Genomic DNA, 18,153 nt, shown 5'->3' with positions numbered 1-18,153 from the left:
TGAGAGAGTGTGTTGTAGTGTGTGTGTGCCTGAGAGAGTGTGTTGTAGTGTGTGCCCGTGTGTATGTGTGTGTGTGCCTGAGAGAGTGTGTTGTAGTGTGTGCCCGTGTGTATGTGTGTGTGTGTGTGTGTGTGTGTGTGTGCCTGAGAGAGTGTGTTGTAGTGTGTGCCTGAGAGAGTGTGTTGTAGTGTGTGCCTGAGAGAGTGTGTTGTAGCGTGTGTGTATCTTCGTCTTCTGTGTGTGTGTGTGTGTGTGTGCCCGCCCGCGCGTGCGTGCGTATAGTGGGATGTGTGAAAACGACACACAAGGCTGCTCTGCTCTGCGGACATCCAAAGCTGCTCTCCCGTCTCCTGACTACGCTGAGATAAAGCCCTGCGTGACTTCACAGGGCTGCGCTGCCTGTCAAAATGAACATCACTCAGCCCAAACAAAAGGCCTCTACCTTCTCCATTTGAGACTAATCACATCCACGCCGGGTCAAAGTAGGACGTGTTTACTAAACCACTGCGGTTCCCGAGTCAGTCTGTCCCCGACTTGTTTATGTTTTTCCGCCAAAAACTAAGGTCACATCATCATCACGCTCGTACGACTCTGTGACGCTTCGTACAATAAAACGCACGACAAGTGATGACGGCGGTTTGAAGAATCATCGACTTGTGTTGTGTTATTTACGGTCGCGATCAACAGGGTGCTCAAATGTTTCACGTTTAATACTATCGAGTCCCGTTTGAGATAATGTGGTCATAATGTTCGTGTTAATTATCGCGATGCATGATTAAAGGGCCATAATGCCATGTCAGTACTACCCCCCCCCCCCCCCCCCCCCCCCCTCCTCTCTCTCTCCCTCTCCCTCCCTCCCTCTCTTCTTTGGCTGACTCTGCTCCTCCTCAGAGGTATAATGCTTTGCTTTGACTGGCAAGCAGGGGGCAGCCAAGAGAGGTTAAATGAGGGGAATTGATGTTTCATATGAAATATCCAAAGGGGGTGTTGCTGTGAAGTACGAGCTAGAGGGAGTTCTCTCCTTCGCTAACGTTCACTTTGTGGATTTTTTTTCCGGTTACGCAAAATATTCATGGGTGTAAATTGGATGAAGAGAGAACACACACTCACACACACACACACACACACACACACACACAGACACACACACAGACACACACACAGACACACACACGCACACACACGCACACGCACGCACACACGGTTCATTTAGCATTCCACTCAGACCAACACCAAGGCTCTGAGCAGCTCCATCACGCATTCATCGCCTGAGCAAAAAAGAGAGTCAGCCCACCACCGCCTGGAGGGGTCATATGATTTTATTGTTCCACTGCGATCGCTCCGCACAGGCTTGACATCATCCTTACAGTACAGTACAGTACACACCCTGTGCGGACCCGTCACACTCATCACACACAGAACGCAGACATGGATCACTCTTCTTTCTCCCTGTAAAAACACACTATAAAAACAGCGAGTGCAACCAAACAGGTGTGAGATACAATACTGGAGGAAAAACAGATAATAAAAACAATAATAATACAAATACAAACGTAACCCAGAGTCAGAGAATCGTTATTTGGCGTCGGCCCGCGAGGGCTCGCCAGCGTTTTGGTCCACCGGGACAAGAGAGAGGAGGCGTTTGGCACTGTCGTTGGTCCACGACTGGTAGCGTTGGCAGCGCTGGCCAGGTAGGGGTGGAGAACGTACGTTTACAACAGTCACGAGTAAACAACCCGGCTCTGTTCACAGGGAGGAGTGGGTTTACATGAACGAGGACCCACCTAGTCAGCCCTGTTCTACCCCTCCTCTTAGTCATGACAACAATGACATATCTGACCTACACTACGTTGGTTGGAAGCACACAGATCAAGTATCAAGTAGCTCTCTATGCTAGCCAACACTGGAGCTCCTCGTCTCACTAAGTCAGACTCTTAAATAAGATTCTGGGATCTGCGAGATTATCTGCGCTCACTCTCTAAAAACAAACAACGGTCGTTGCGTGAGCTGTGTCAATAAAAGTGTTGACGTTTCTCACGAATTGTCTTGGTTGATAGTGGCGACGAGTATGTACGACAACATTGTACAGGCTTTGCGAGTGTATCGTAAACAAAATATTACAACGGAGTGGTACTTAATCACACAATAGTTTGGCATAATGACGGACTTTAAAAAAGGATATCGACAGCGAGTGAATACACGAGGCACACGGATAATACAATCGATAATACCCATGTGAAGATTTAAAAAAACTAAACTTAAAGAGAATACAAAAGAGATAGGCGGTTTACAATCAATGCTTTTGGTTTTTGTCTTTCCCACAGAGAGAATTTACAGTAACTGTACAGTCTTAAAAAACACAATAAACAAAAACCCCAAAACGTTCAAGCGTGACAACCTGAATTATAAAAAAAATAGGTTTTCATTGCGTTGCTTTGGGAGTGACGGCAATGGCGTCCCAAAAAAGACATGGGGGTGAGGCGGGGTGGGGGGTGGGTTCCTGAGATCCACCCGGGACAGAGTCCTGAAGCCCCTGGCTGGGTGTCCAGCATTGTCCAGAGGGGCGTGAGGAAAAGGCCCGGAGGGGGTCCGAGGGGGGTTGGCTGTCCGCTAACGGGGGGGGGGGGGATTACCTGAGCGATGGCGTGGCCACCAGGCGGAGGTGGCTGGGCTTGGTGGGGATGGGGGGCTTGTTGCCGCGGGGGGGGGAATGTGCGGGGGGGGCGGCGGCGGCGCTGAAGGTCTTCATGAGCTGAGCCACACGGCCGCGCCTCGCGCAGGTGTCCCCGCCCCCCTCGGACCCCGCCTCCTCGGTCGTCGCCCTGCGTGCGGCCGCAAACACACGGATGTCTGAGAGGGAGAGAGAGAGAGAGAGAGAGAGGGAGAGAGAGAGAGAGAGAGAGAGAGAGAGAGGGGAGGTATACATTAGATAAATGTGTTGCCTTGTAGAAACTGAAAGGGAGGGAGATTGACGATGGTTACCACAGCTTAATGGTGACACTGGGGTCTACAGGCTCGCCAGTTTACACCTCTTTTTTCGTCTAGAAATAACAGCGAGCTTCACGCCAGCCTCCGATATTCTCCCGAATCCTTTTCCCCTCACCTATCTCTCTTTTCTCTCTCTCTCTCTCTCTCTCTCTCTCTCTCTCTCTCTCTCTCTCCATCTTCATCACTCCCTCCCTCCCTCCCTTCATCACCATCCCCCTCCCTCTATACTACCCCCCCCCCCGCCTCCCTCCCTCCCTCCCTCCCCTGGGCTCTGACTCTCTTTCTGGGCTGTGGTCTGCCAGACCGGAGGTCATCCTCAGAGGAAGTGGGGCAGGGACACAGCTGGGTGTAGTTGGTGTGCGTATGTGTGGGTAGTTTGAGTGTGAGGAGGGGGTGGGTGGGTTGGGTAAGTAAAGTGTGTGCCTGTATGTGTTAGTGTGTGCCTGTGTGTGTGTGAGAGAGAGAGAGTGAGAGGCATGGTGTTTGGGAGGGGGGGGGGTGTAATTTGAGGGACGGAGGAGAGGGACTGGGAGAGGAGGAGGGCCACAGGGACAGCGGTGGAGAGCAGACAGACGCGGCTCAGACACCAGAAGGCTTGAGGAGCCGTGTATTTTTAGCGCCCCGTCCCCGGGGGACACAGATGTGTGAGCGCCGCACGCACGCACACACACTACGCACAAACACACACACACACACATTTTTCAGACGCATCTCACACCACACACCACACACCACATTCAAAACCCCTCACACACACATACAGTTCCAGTACAGTACACACACACACACACACACACACACACCTACCCACCCACCCCTCCTTTCGCAGAAGCCCCCGCTCAGAGACTCAGTCACGCATGCAGCCGTCTCTGACTAACGTCGCTGCTATAAAACGCAGAGAGACAAAGGTAGCCATGGAGCCCAGCCAAAGCCGTCACTCCTATGGCCCAAAAAACCTTTAAAGCAAAATATATCTGTCATCATATCTGTGAGGCTTTGAAAGAGAGAGAGGCCTGTTACTGGTCTTCCTTTTGTTTGTTGTTGTTTTCTATCTCTCCTTTCTCTCTCTTTGGCCTCCCTCACTCACCCCTTTCCCTGTGGTTCTGCCCCCTCCCTCTCCTTCCCTCCCTCCCTCCCTCCTCCTCCCTCTCCCCCCCTCCCTCCCTCCCTCCCTTCCTCTGCCCCCTGACCCGCGGTTCCTGTGTTAATGTCCTCTCGCCGCACTGCGTGGGCCTGCCTCTGATTGTCTCGCTGTGTTGTGTGGTCGCCACGGAAACCCTGGATAGGCTCCAGCGATTGAGGCGGACACACATGCACGCACGCACTGCGCACACACTCGCAAACGCGCGCACACACACACACACACGGTCAGAGGCTTTTTGGTGATGGAGGTTTTTTTTTCGTGCTCAGAGGCTTGGTGTTGGTCTGAGTGGAATGCTAAATGCACACAGCACATGTGTGTGTGTGGGGTGTGTGTCTCGGTGTGTGTATACATCGCACCCTATTCCATATCATTACGGGAGGGTACGGGGAATAGGGTACCAGCATGTACAGAAACCTAGCTGTTTTTGTTTTGTTTTTCATTGAAACATTTTTTGTTTAAAATCCTTCGGAGACGTAGTCTGAGTGAAAGAGGTAAAACTAGATACCCCTCAAGAGGTAGAAACTAGACACCCCCCGGCCGACGTGTCGCAGCAAAACCCCAGAACGGCCCAAACCCACACCGTCCCGGCCTGAAACCCAACGCCGAAAAACATCAGCCTACTGGACTCTTATGTCAGTCACTAGCTTCTGTCAGCGCAAACGGCCCGGGGAAAAATAAAAATAAATAAAAAAAAACACTCAAGTCGTCAGCGGGTTAAACCGTGCGGACGTTTTAGCATCGGCGCTTTGGCAACACCTGATCACCTGATCAGCCCTACGTGAAAGATTCCTCTGAGCCCTCCAGTCGATACGGTCGCTTCTCACCGAGCCTCCTCTGAGACCTCTCAGACCACTGCCACTCTTAACACCTCAGCCCAGCGCGTAAACACACAGGGAGGAAGGAGGGGGGTGGGGGGGGGGGGTGGTGGGAGGCTACAGTGTCACCCACACGGTGCCAAAATAAAACCAGGCCTATCTCTTTAAAGACCCCCTCCTCTCTGGCAGGGAGGGAGAAGAGGAGGAGGCGGCGGGGGGTGGGGGGGGAGAGGGGGGGGGGGCAGAAGTGGGGCAGAGGGCAGAATTCCGGAGCGGCACGTCTGTGCACTGAGCCAGGCCGCGGGGGGGTCAGGGTTGGGAGGGAGGGAGGGAGGAGGAGGGGAGGGGGAGGAGGGAAGAGGAAGGGGGGAGTAGAGGGAAGGGAGGGGGGGGGGGGGGGGGGCGCCGTGTGGAGGCTGGGGGCCCTGTCACTTATCAGCTCCGGCCGAGCGTCGCCCAGGGCCAGAGTCGGGAAGCAGCGCTGGAATGTGTGTCCTTTCCTCTGAAGGTGAAGGGAGGAGAGGAAAGCCGAGGGAGAGAGGCACACAAACACACACACGCACGCACGCACACACACACGCACGCACACACACACACGCACAGGCACACACACGCACATACACACACACTCACACCAAGCCAGCAGCTGCAGTAGACTGATACACTCTCATGCACGCATACACATACTCACACGCACTTTGTCAGACCCGCTACACCCCCCCCCCCTCTCTCTGTGCGCCCCCACACGCACACAGCACACTCATTACATGCATTGACACGCATTGACACGCATCAATATATGCACAAATTAACAACCTCTGTCTGTTTTAACATCTTCTCTCACACAAATAAACTTCATGCACAATAATACTTATCACCCCCCTCCCCCCCCCCAAATGATACTTTACAGGCAGAAATAAAACACATATCAAACTCTCATACATGAATACAGGCACCCACATGTGAACACACACAACCTTGTCTGTCTCTCTCTGTTCACACAGCACGCAAACATCTTTATAAACACTAAAAACATAAACATGTGTACTGCTGCATCGTAAAGAAAATTATAATTATATTCATTATTATATTCTTGCTTTTCATTCAAAACAAAGCATCCTACGTCTGTTTACATATTACGCTCAAATACAACGTCATAGAGCCTCTCTGTAATTGTCTTCAAATGTATATCCTACTCTACCTGGGTAACAGGTATTTCTGCCAAGACAAAGAAAACAGATCTTCGGCCTGTAATGTTTGTGTTTGTCCAGCAGGGGGAGATTCTAGAGCGGTGGTCTTTCTCATTGGGTTTTCTGTCCACCAACACTGGTGGTGCGGGTTTGCCTGCAATATCGGCAGTCGTCCACTGGGTGGTGCTAGTCAGGCTCTCTCTGTCTGTCTGGCTGGCTGGCTGCTGAACTAGGTCACTTGCCTATCGAGTAGAGGGATGTGCAGGGATGTGGGCCACTGATAGAAACGACCAGACACTAGTCTGATCACCCAGGGGAATAGGGGAAGTACCGCACTAAACATTGCTTCAGACAGTTGGCAATTAGATAGATTCAAAACTAGACGCGTGATATCCATCTTCTCAAGGTGAGTCATGTGGCCTAAGGTATCCTTCCGATGACAAACTCTATAGAGAGAGGGGGGGGATAGCGCCTTAATGGAGTTAGCCCAAATTAACCCCGATTAGTAACGAGGATCGTACGTAGGGGGGGCTGTCGCAAAGCAGACATCTGCAGGGCCAAACGCACTCAGACATGCGGGACACCTCGCTCGCGATCACATGAATAATAATGAGAAAGATAAAAGGCCCTGACAGAGGAATGTGGGAGAGCAGAAGAGACGAACGGGCGGAAGAGTCGAAACATTTCTGGCAGGAAGAGAAAGAGGAGCCGCGGAGAAGCAAAAGAGGGTCCGTGACAGAGTCAACCATCATACTTGCTTTATTCACCCCCCCCACCCCCACCCCCTTCCCTCCCCACCCACCCACCCACCCACCCACCCCAAGGCTGGCCTGTTTTTAGTCTGCCAGTTCATAAAGATTCCAGTGGGATGAGGCAGTGTTTGGCTAGGACACTGGGCTGGGCTTGGGAAAATAAATCCTCCCCCCCCCCCCCCCCCCCCCCCTTCTCTAACCGCAGTAGTGAGAAAGCAAACCTCTCCTACTGGAGACTACTTTCAAACTTTCTTCTCAGAGCGGGGGCGTTTTCGACGCGCCAGGTAAAAGTGGTGCTAGCGAGAGAGAGAGAGAGAGAGAGAGAGAGAGAGAGAGAGAGAGAGAGAGAGAGAGACCCCCATTCCTAGATAGCCCCCAAACGGCAGAGAGGAGAACTGCTCGTCACAGATCATTTGAACAAACTGACAGTTTGTGGCACAGTGGCATTAGTACCAGTGTGTAAAATGAGTGCAGGAGGAGCCCTGGTGTGTGTGTGTGTGTGTGTTATTTGATTATCTGATTCCTGACTCCATCTCCCATGCTGCTCTGCTGTGGCTCACCTCTGGTTCCTGCTGTCTCCAGGGGAAGGGGCTCCTGGGGCTCCCGGGGCTCCTGGGGGTGGAGTCTGGTGGTCAGGGATGGCGGGGTGACACTCTTCTCTGGGGCGTCCGTTTTGGCAGTGGTGTTGCTGGGGACAGGGGACAGGTATGGGGACGGGGACGGGGAGGGTGTGGTGGTCAGCCTCAGGGCGGCAGGGTCAGGGGAGGGTGTGGCGGTGAGCCTCAGGGCGGCAGGGTCAGGGGAGGGTGTGGGTGAGGGGGTCAGCCTCAGGGCAGCAAGGCTGACTCTGGGGTGAGGTCTGTAGGTGATGGTGGACAGGGGGACTGGCTTCTCCTCGGGAACAGGTGACTCAAGGTCCGGCTTCAACTCGGGCTGCTGGGGGGAAACAGAAAACACACAGTCAGTGTCTGGATAGATCTAAAACGTTATAGCCAAAAGCATTGAAATAATAATAATAATCATCTTTATTTATATAGCACATCAACACATACGAATGCAGCTCAAAGTGCTGTACAATACGGTGCACAAGAGGGTTAGCCAGAGTGAGAGACGACTGACAGGTTTGATCAGAATCCTTCAACGTCACAGTAAGTTACCACTGCCAGGTTTTCTCTAAAAGGAAATGAAACACATCTGGGGACGGACGGACGGACAGACGGACAGGTTAAGGCGACTTGCAGCATCCTCTGCCTTCCAAATCAATAACCTCAGCCTCTCTCTCACTCTCCAATCAACAGCTTGAGGCCCCCTGCGGCTCCGAGCACATGACACACGACACACTCCATCGACCAGTGTGTTCCAAAATCAACAACCCTCCCCGAAACACAAAACTACCACTCAAACCAAACCCTATAGGTTGGGGTGGCTAAACGAATGTCGGCTGTCGGCTCGGGAGGAGGTAGAGCCGGCGTCTAACGCTCGCGAGGTCTGCGGTTCGGTGGTTCGATCCCCGGCCGGCCACATATCAAGGTGTCCTTGATAGGTGTGCAAGACGCTGAACCCCAAATTGCTCCCGATCGCGCCGTGCCTTGCACGGTAGCTTTGCCGGCGTTGGCGTGTGGATGTGTGTGTGAATGGGTGAACGAGAGGCCGTCGTGAAACGCTTCGGAATAAGGCGCTATATAAGTGCAGCCCGTTTACCGTTTAGCAGGCGTCTAGGGTGCAGATGTACTGGGGAAGTGAGAGGAAGAGAGGGATAGGGGAAGAGAGGAAGAGCTTCCTCCTGTGGTTACGCTTGGCTGCGTACAGGAGAGACGAGGAGAGGAGAGGAACGGAGAGAGAGAGAGAGAGAGAGCTCCCCTGCCAAAACCTCAGGAGACAATCCCACAATCCCCTCCTCCATCTGTGACTGACGCACTCACCGTCTCTGGCGTTTTAATTCCCTGATCAAGTTTATCAACCATCTGCTCCATGGGAGACCAAAAAACCCTGCCTAGCCCCGGTGCTTCAGCTCCTCTTACAGACAGACGTTCACACACGCGCACACACACGCACACACGCACATACACGCACGCACACACGCACACACGCACACATGCACACACACCCACGCACACACGCACACACGCACGCACACACGCACACACGCACGCACGCACGCACGCACACACACACGCACGCACACACGCACGCACACACACACCACAATCCCTCCAAAAAGTCCCTAGCACTCCCAACGCCACTCCCGTTGCAACCCATGTGCAAGTGATGACGGACATGCTGGGTGGACTCCACGGTTGAGTTCAGCTGCTCCCCCAGAGAGAGGTATGAGGGGTGGGCTGGGCGGGCCGGGCGGGCTGGGCGGGCTGGAACAGAGAGCCAGACAGCTGGGAGAAAGAGGATCTGGAGAGAGGCTGAGAGAGGGGGGACAGCTGGCCTCACCTCCACACCCTGGGACGAGGGGAGAGAGGGAGAGCGGTGGGGGGAAGGGGGGGGGGGGGGGGTCCGGAAGACACGCAGACGTGTTGAAGCCCCTTTTTCTTTTGGGAGATCTGATGAAGAGCTGCATTGCGATACTATGAAGAGAGTGACACATGGGTAGGATTACTGAGCAAGTGTTTGGGACGTGGATGGATGTCGGCCTCAACAAAGGCAGAGGCGTCAGAGGATGAGACCGATGGAAAGTGACACCTCTTACTCGTGCTTTCTCAGCCCCATACCTGGACCGTAATGATAATAATAAATGATACTAGCTTTGCCGGCGAGGAGGTAACCAATCAAATGATCAATATAATGATCAATATAATAATAGATGCCATTTAGCTGCCCATCCAAAGCGACTTACATTGCAGAGAGTGCATACATTCGTCGGTATGAATCAGGGTTCCTACAAGTTTCAACAAGTCAAATGTAAGACCTTTTTAGACCTTTTTGAATAGAATTTTAGACCTATTCGCGACACCATATGATAGCTTTTTGTCATCCTCGGGGTGATGAAATTAGGGATTTCACTGCCATACAGACAAAAAAGGAAGCGAAATTTGAATTTTTTGTTTAATTTCTGCGTAAATAGATAGTGGTCGGACTGATTTCCTTGCAGGATCTCATTTTTAAGACCTAGCACCTCATTTTTAGACCGAATAACTGAAATTCAAGACCTTTTCAGGCCTTATAGATTGGATTGTTGGATTTTAGACTTCAAGGCTTTTTAAGACCAGCGCGGGAACCCTGATAAATGGTCCCAGTGGGAATCGAACCCCCAACCAAAGCGTTGTTCGCACCCTGCTCTACCAACTGAGCCCTCTGGCCACAGTTCAGAGCTCATGCGTACAGTACACAGCAGATAGTTTAAGTGTAAGCAGTGAATACAAACTCTTTGGGCAGAACATTCTAGTATTTGACTCCAAACACATGTTTATGTTTTAGTTTGAACACAAATGATTGTGTGGCAGGCCAATATATTACTGCATACCTACTGTACCTGAAGCATATCCTCTAGTCTAAACTGAACGTTGTTGAAAATCAACGACACACTTGCTAGTCAAGACAAAATATTGCAATGCAATGGATTCGTCGAGTACGGTAATCCCTACTGCTACCTAGTTAACTATAACACTACTTTACATTGTCACAAAACAAGCTGTGTTAGTTGACTAGCGAGTGTGTCTTTGATTTTCACAATAAAAGTTTGAATATTACTTGTTCCCGGTTTCACCAGCTGCTGTCACATATGATTATAGATATTGTATTGCACAAACCCTCTACAGAGCACAAACCCATGTTCATAGAATACGTACTCTTTCCACTGCTGCAGTTGGCTGCTGCTCGCTCGCTGACACCTGTGGGTTGAACACACACACATTGACTTCAGGAATCACTGTTCATCTCAGACTCATACTGTACTGTATGGAGACACACAGACAGGGCAGAGATGTGTGCAGTACCCAAACCTACCTTGAGAGGGGGCAAGGTCCTCACTTCTTCAGCATTCTCCTGTTGGAAACGGCAGGCACCAATGTCAATTGTTATGGCAGAGATCATTACACACTTTTACTTTCTCTGATCCAAATCTGTGATGTGCGTGCAACAAATTGATCAAGCATTGATAATTATTATTATTATTATTATTTTTTTAATTAAGCAACCTGCCTTACATGGCCTTCTTTCGTTTGGGTATAATGAAAAAGAATATTATTAGCTTAGTGTTTACTTCAGCCTAGCCCTAATCTGTAGGCCTAGGGACCTGTTTTCAGTGTTGTTTGAGGGTGACTACGAGTCACATATAACACTGTGTGTGTGGGCAATGCCGTGCTACTGGAGGATCATGGTCTGGCGAGACTGTCCACCCTGGCTTGCGCTCGCTATGTGCACAGCGTTGCCATGACAACACTGCAAATCTTCTCCCTCTTTTTAAGATAGCGTGAACAAGGAGGTAACCCCCCCCCCACACACACACACACACACACACATACACACATCCAGAGTGGTTCAGTCGCTGCCACGCACACACACACACACACACACACACACACACACACACACACACACACACACAGCTGTATTAGACACAACCAGCACATTGTATTATACAAAGCCCCCCCCACACACACACACACACACAAACAGTAATCAAAAACATTCACACAATCTACACAATTACACACAAAGATGGCACCTACACACACACAGAGACACACACACACACACACACACACACACACACACACACACACACTAATGACTCACAGATGGCGGGGAGCACGGAAATGCAATAGGGAGGAGAGGACTGACAGGAGAGAGAAAGGGGCGAACAAAACAAAACAGAGGGAACGGAGGGGACAGGATGGAGAGAGAGAGGGCAAAAAGAGGATGGGGAGGATGTGGCTGAGCTAGAAAGGGAACATCAAGGGAGAAGTGTTGGAGGTAATAACGGGGAGTAGAAAGGGAAAGAGAGAGGGAGGGATGGAGCACAGGAAGAGTCCGGAGAGGGAAGGATAGAAGGTGTGATTTATTTGGCCGCAGAGCGATGACTCTCCCTGGAGAAAGTGCGTCTCGCTGCCCCTCGGCTGTGTCCGAGATTAATGACAGCAACAGGAAGGTCACCTCCACACACACACACACACACACACACGCACGCACACGCACACACACGCACACACACACACACACACAATTAGCACATAGACCAGCACACACAAAAACATCCGCACGCGCGCTCACATGCACGCACGCGCACACGCGCACACACACACACACACACACACACACACCAGCACACACAAAAACATACACACGCACGCATGCACGCACGCATGCACAGCACGCACGCACACGCACGCACACACACACACACACACACACACACACGCACACGCACACGCGCACACGCACACACGCACACACGCACACACGCACACACACCTTTAGATTGAGCTGTATCCCCGCTTGTGTTTTGGGAGGCAGGTTCTCTCTTCCGGCTCTGACAGGTTCAGTGGTTGTTGTTGTTTTGTTGACCAAGTTGCTTTTCAGGAGAGTCGCCTGGTGGCTGCAGGAACAGGACCAGACAGACAGCGGAAAATCAGAACAGTGATAACAATTTTCAAGGCACTATTATTGGCTGCATAACTTGTGTGCCCCCCTGTTTTTACTGTCCGTACCGTGTGTTATTCTCAGGGCACGGTGCTTTCCTCTCCCCGAGTCCGGAGCAGATGAGTTTGGAGGCCTTCAGTTCGTCCTTCAGGTCGTCCACCTCCTCGATCACCACCACCGCCACGTCTCCGTCCCGACCCAGCATCCAGCTCACGTTCTTGGCTGCAGGGGACAAGGAGACGGGCTGGGTTAGAGTAAGGCTCCAGACACAATCTACACCTCGTTCCAAATTATTATGCAAATTATATTTTTCTCAGATGTTCCTAAATAGTCGATGCAAATGACAATCAGTATAATTTTCAAGTCATCAACCGTTAGAGTATAATTCAAATTTTATTGAACAAACCTCCCAATGATAACAGTATTTTTTTTTATTATAAAAAACTCAAAATGCACTGTTCCAAATTATTATGCACAAAAGAGTTTCAAAACATTTTATAGGTTGTAAAGAACTACAAATGGTAATTTGATGAATTTAGGGTTAGGAGGTCATATTAGGAGGTCATATTTACTGAAATCAAAAGCTATTTCAAACAAAAACATCTTAACAGGTCAAGTTACATGTTAACATAGGACCCCTTCTTTGATATCAAATCTGAGAAAAATATAATTTGCATAATAATTTGGAACGCAGTGTACAGCTACATACTCCCATCCTGCCAAATGGGTAAAAAAAGGGGATATCTCTAATACGGATGAGTGAGATCGATGCTGGACATTTCTATGGTTGACAATTTTCAGATAGAGGTGAGGACCTGAACAATGAACGGATATTAGACAGGAAGAGAGAGCCAATATCAATAGTAGCAGAGCCCCGCACAGCGTGACGCTCCACACTGGGGCCCATCACACTAGAGCCGGCTGATCGCAAGGTCGGCGGTTCGATCCCTGGCTGGACACGCGTCGAGGTGTCCTTGGGCAAGACACTGAACCCCCAATTGCTCCCGATGGGCGGGCCGGCGCCTTGCATGGTAGCTTGCCGCCACTGGTGTGTGAATGTGTGTGTGTGAATGGGTGAAAGAGAGGCCGTTGTAAAGCGCCTTAGAAGCGCCTTAGAAGAGAAAATTAGAGGAGAAACCTTAGAGGAGGACATTGACGGGGGGGATAGCGCTAGCACTAATGGTGCTAAATGGATATCGCTAGCACTAACGGTGGTCTAACAATGATGCGCGTGTACGTAGCGGCAGCCCTGACCTTAACACCTGCAATTACTTTAAAAACAGTGTTCTGCGACTCCACGCTGTCTGGAATCATCAGCAGCAGAGTTTAGCAGACAGGAAGATTAGTTAGCTCACGCATCATGTGACTTGGATGAGACTTAGACCATGAGACTAGCAGAGAAGTTTGCACCCCTGCTTTCTTTGGCCCCAATGGCCCGTCACCAGCACTCGAGATGAGGGGTGGCATCCCCCCTGAAATAAAAACAGTCAAAATCATCCCTCTTCTAAAACTGCCATCCCCCCCTTTCCATCCCTTATGTCATTTCATCAATGAACGTGGTATTACAGCTTTTTCAACATTTATTTTTGCGCATATTGAGTAAAATACTGTGGGCGAGGGGGGCACGCACACATGCAATGACATTTTTACCAAGTCACCGACACTGAAGTCACTGACGCTGTGGGGATGCTAAAATTGTCCCCACATGATCAAACCCACCATCCCCCCTGATTTTCTTTCACAACCTGAGTACTGCCCTGTCGCCTCATTTAAAGGATTTCTGCTTTGTGCAATTCACTTTCCAGAAAGAGAGAGAGCCACCACTTCCTCCAATACTACACTGAGGCACTTCCTCGTCCCTTTCTTTGGGAATAAAACCTGCACACGCAAGCAGTTCCACGTGAGGGCTGAGGGTTTGGGCGGAAAACAAGTCCCAGATTACCACATTGAACTGGTTCTGCCAGCTCGCCCTGTGGCGACGGAGGACAACATTCCACTGGGGGCAGAACCAGGAAGACGAGCCCATGAATATAGGCAAGTCAGAACATACATACTTTTGCTAAGTAAACAAAACTCTGAATGCAAACTGACAGCTCTCTCAGAAAAGCTAGTGACACTTGGGATTGTGCCTTCTATTTTGGAGAAAGAAAAAAAAAAAGTCGTGCCTCTTGGATCCTCTGAACCCCGTTAACTGTGACTCCGCAAATAGCCTTAGACCACACCTCTTGTTCAATCTGAGGGCCTGAGAAACTAGCAGTCACATTCCCTTACTTCCCCTGTTTACTGAGAAGTGTGGGTGCATTCAGTGATGGGTAGGGGACCTTGCCACCCTGGCGATAGAGGCCTCACCCTGTAATCTGCCCTGTTAGCTACTGGCTAACGTCACCAGCCTGCCACGTTCTATACTCAACCTGTTCCTAACTATACGCATATGCATACGCATACACACACACACACACACACACACACACACACACACACTCACGTGCACACACGCATCATAACATTCTGATACACACACAAACTTAATGCATAAACAATAATGGACACACGATCACAAGAGCACACAATCCACATAGGCGATGCTACATTCACTATCCACTCTATATTAAAACAAACACAAATATAACTGGACAGGTGACAAACTAATGAAAAATCCACTACCATGTGCTCTCTCACACACAAACACACACACACACACACACACACACACACACACACACGGCTATTCTGATAGAATCACACTGTCTCTTTGTTTTCTAAACGCTTATACTTCCTGCATGTTTCCTGCTTTGCTCCCAGTTAATTGTTAGAAGGAATGGGTCTTGAGTCACTTCCTGTTCCACACAGACAACAACCAGACGTTTAACTAACCGCCATTTCCTCTGTCTCACACCAGCAACCAAACTAGCTCTCCAACTACCTTATTTGCTGCATAGTAAACACTTCTGTCTGCGTGTCAAAATAAAGGGGAAGGAACCCTCTAACTCTATGCTCCAATCTGCTTTGTTTAACACTGTAGTGTGTATCGGGGGTCCAATCTGCTTTGTTTAACACTAGTGTGTATCGGGGGTCCAATCTGCTTTTGTTTAACACTGTAGTGTGTATCGGGGGTCCGATCTGCTTTTGTTTAACACTGTAGTGTGTATCGGGGGGCCACAGACTTGTAGAAACAGCTGCCGTAGTGGTTGGGGAGATAGAGAGAGCACTGTTCCTGTTCCCCTACCCTGCTTGACGTTGAGGACAGTTGATAATAAGTGCTTTGTTGGCCCTGAAACCACGAAAAAGATTCCTCCTGATCTGACGCACGCGTCGAGCCGAATTAACGGCACATACAGCCAAAGTACGGCCTGCACAACCGCGGCCCCAGTCAGTCAGAGGACCTGAGTCCACCCGTGAGGTTTGGAATCTACCAAAAAAAAAACTTCCCGGAGAAGTTCTGCGGTCTTGTGATCTCAAGATTCTTTCCGTTGGAATGTAAGGAGGAGAGCACTTTTGCGAAAGCGAGTCATTACGACACAGATCCCTCATGCTAGGGACTGGCCACCGGCAGAAAGAAAATGCAGACAGGCGAGATTCTGCAGTAGTACGTCAAACCAGTTTCAGGATAGAATTAGGGCTGTGTGTTTTCGGTCTGTTTTGCATGTACGCCACTCCACTCCACTCTATTTTCATCTGTTATCTATTTTCCATAAACACACACATATTCCAGACATGCGGTAACTCACCCAGGGAGATTGGCTTGTCCCTCGCACACATTTAGGCTACTTTACTGGGGACAACATGATCTAAACAAGAGCCCTGTCTTTCTCTCTACTCTCTCTCTCTCTCTCTCTCTCTCTCTTTCTTTCTCTTTCTCACACACAAAGAAAAGAATGCACCCTATACGGGCATTCCTCTGATATCGATGTGTGATGTGTTCTGATTTCAGAAGTCATTTGGCCAGTAAGAAAAAATACCCAGACACATTAAGATCAGGCATGTCCTTCATGTGACGTGTGGTGTTTATGGGTTCAAGATGGCCCCTGCCTAGACTGTTGTCAGTGGCTGGTGTACGGACAGTTGGGATTTGTTTGTCAGTGATATATGGATGGACCCTCAAAAACAATTGATTAGTGAACCAGTGGTTGTGTTAGGGATCAGGCTAACGGAGGTGCAGCACGTCCATTTCCTGAAATCAGACATCAGAGCCACATCCTAATCTCACAGTACACCTACTCTTACAGACGTAGCTGTTAGCTTCTTCTCGGTGACGACTCGTGAGAGCTACTTCCTCATGGACCACCATCGCCGTGTTCTCTTTGCGATGGTGCCTAGTGTGAAGTGAGAATGTGGAGAGAAGAGCCTTGAACAGCACTCTCTTCTTCCTCTTCTTCTGTGTTTACATGTTGCTTGCTCTTTTAACCCCCTATGTTATGCCCTTAAGCTAAATGCTTGTCCTGTCTACTTTTTTGTGCCTAGGTCTACCTATATTTTATCTTTTAAATGTACTTTTTTTTAAAGGGACTGCGGATGAAAACTAGCTTTCTGGCTAACTCTGGTGCACTGTCCCTTGAATAAATAAATAAATCTGATAGCAATTCTCTCCTAAGTCTGTAGCTAGTTTTAGTTACCTGCAGGTAATGCCGTTTCAGGTAAACACAGGGCATAACCTTCCTGCATGCAGAGTTGCCCGCATGTTAGAGCGAGCACGCCAACAAGAAGCAGTTGATGGTGAAAACAACCAGCGGTAGCCACAACGTGACAGGATGTCTCTCAGAGGTAAACCGCATGTTTGCAAAGCTCTGCTTCAGTCTCCAGCTGCCTACAGTATCAGCTCACCTACAGAAAACCCAGCTACAGAAAACCCAGCTACAAATACCTCCCTAATACATCCACTGGTTCACTAATCAATTGTTTTTGAGGGTCCATATATCACTGAAAACAAATCCCAACTGTCCGTACACCAGCCACAGACAACAGTCTAGGCAGGGGCCATCTTGAACCCATAAACACCACACATCACATGAAGGAAATGCCTGATCTTAATGTGTCTGGGCGATCGGGCCTTGTCTCATGTGTCTGGACCAGACTGCTGTTTCTTTAAATTAGAGATCTGAAGTGGGTTCATTTCAGCAATGTGATGATACTTTCTCTGACCAAGGCACACAAGTGAAGTCACTCTGCCCCTGTGTGTATACATGTAGCAGGAAGGCTAGATAGATAGGTAGAGAGTCAAGAGGTGTGTGTGTGTGTGTGTGTGTGTGTGTGTGTGTGTGTGTGTGTGTGTGCGTACTGTACCTGTCTTTGCCTTTGGTTTGAGGGCCTCAGAGGTGCTCCCCCCAACCTCCTCGTGCTCCTTCCAGCGGCGCACCTGCTCCTGTCTCATCTTCAGAAACAGGGTCTTCTTCTGGTCCTCGTTCAGAGCGTCCAGCACATCCGGGTCGATGTACATGTCCTTTAGGATCTGCTGCAGCATGGTGGTGGTGGTGGTGGTCAGAGAGGGTTAAAGGGGGCGTACCCAGTCAAACCAGGGCACGGGGAGGCAACTTGTCCTTAGGTCGAGGCTCTCTTGCGGAGGATAGTCGGTTTGTAAACAGGCCTCATGAGGAGGAGGAACAAGAGGTTCAAGGCTGCGGTGTCCAGACACACACACTCACAGACACTCTCTCTCACACACACACACACACGCACAA

General features: G+C 50.0%; 1 protein-coding gene across 1 annotated transcript; it reads right to left on the bottom strand.

Moving 5' to 3' along the window:
• Window positions 1-2,629: 2,629 nt before the first annotated feature.
• Window positions 2,630-17,936, bottom strand: LOC308174909 (uncharacterized protein; the record flags this gene model as incomplete). The annotated part of the gene is made up of 5 exons (XM_080550021.1): window positions 2,630-2,850; window positions 7,450-7,825; window positions 12,311-12,434; window positions 12,547-12,701; window positions 17,754-17,936. 5 exons carry the CDS (start codon window positions 17,934-17,936, stop codon window positions 2,630-2,632), a joined length of 1,059 nt encoding a protein of 352 aa, XP_080406147.1.
• Window positions 17,937-18,153: the final 217 nt, after the last annotated feature.

Source organism: Nansenia antarctica (assembly GCF_963989245.1).
Source record: "Nansenia antarctica genome assembly, chromosome: 20".
NCBI classification, from domain to species: domain Eukaryota; kingdom Metazoa; phylum Chordata; class Actinopteri; order Argentiniformes; family Microstomatidae; genus Nansenia; species Nansenia antarctica.
This window is presented reverse-complemented; position numbering and strand designations above follow the sequence as displayed.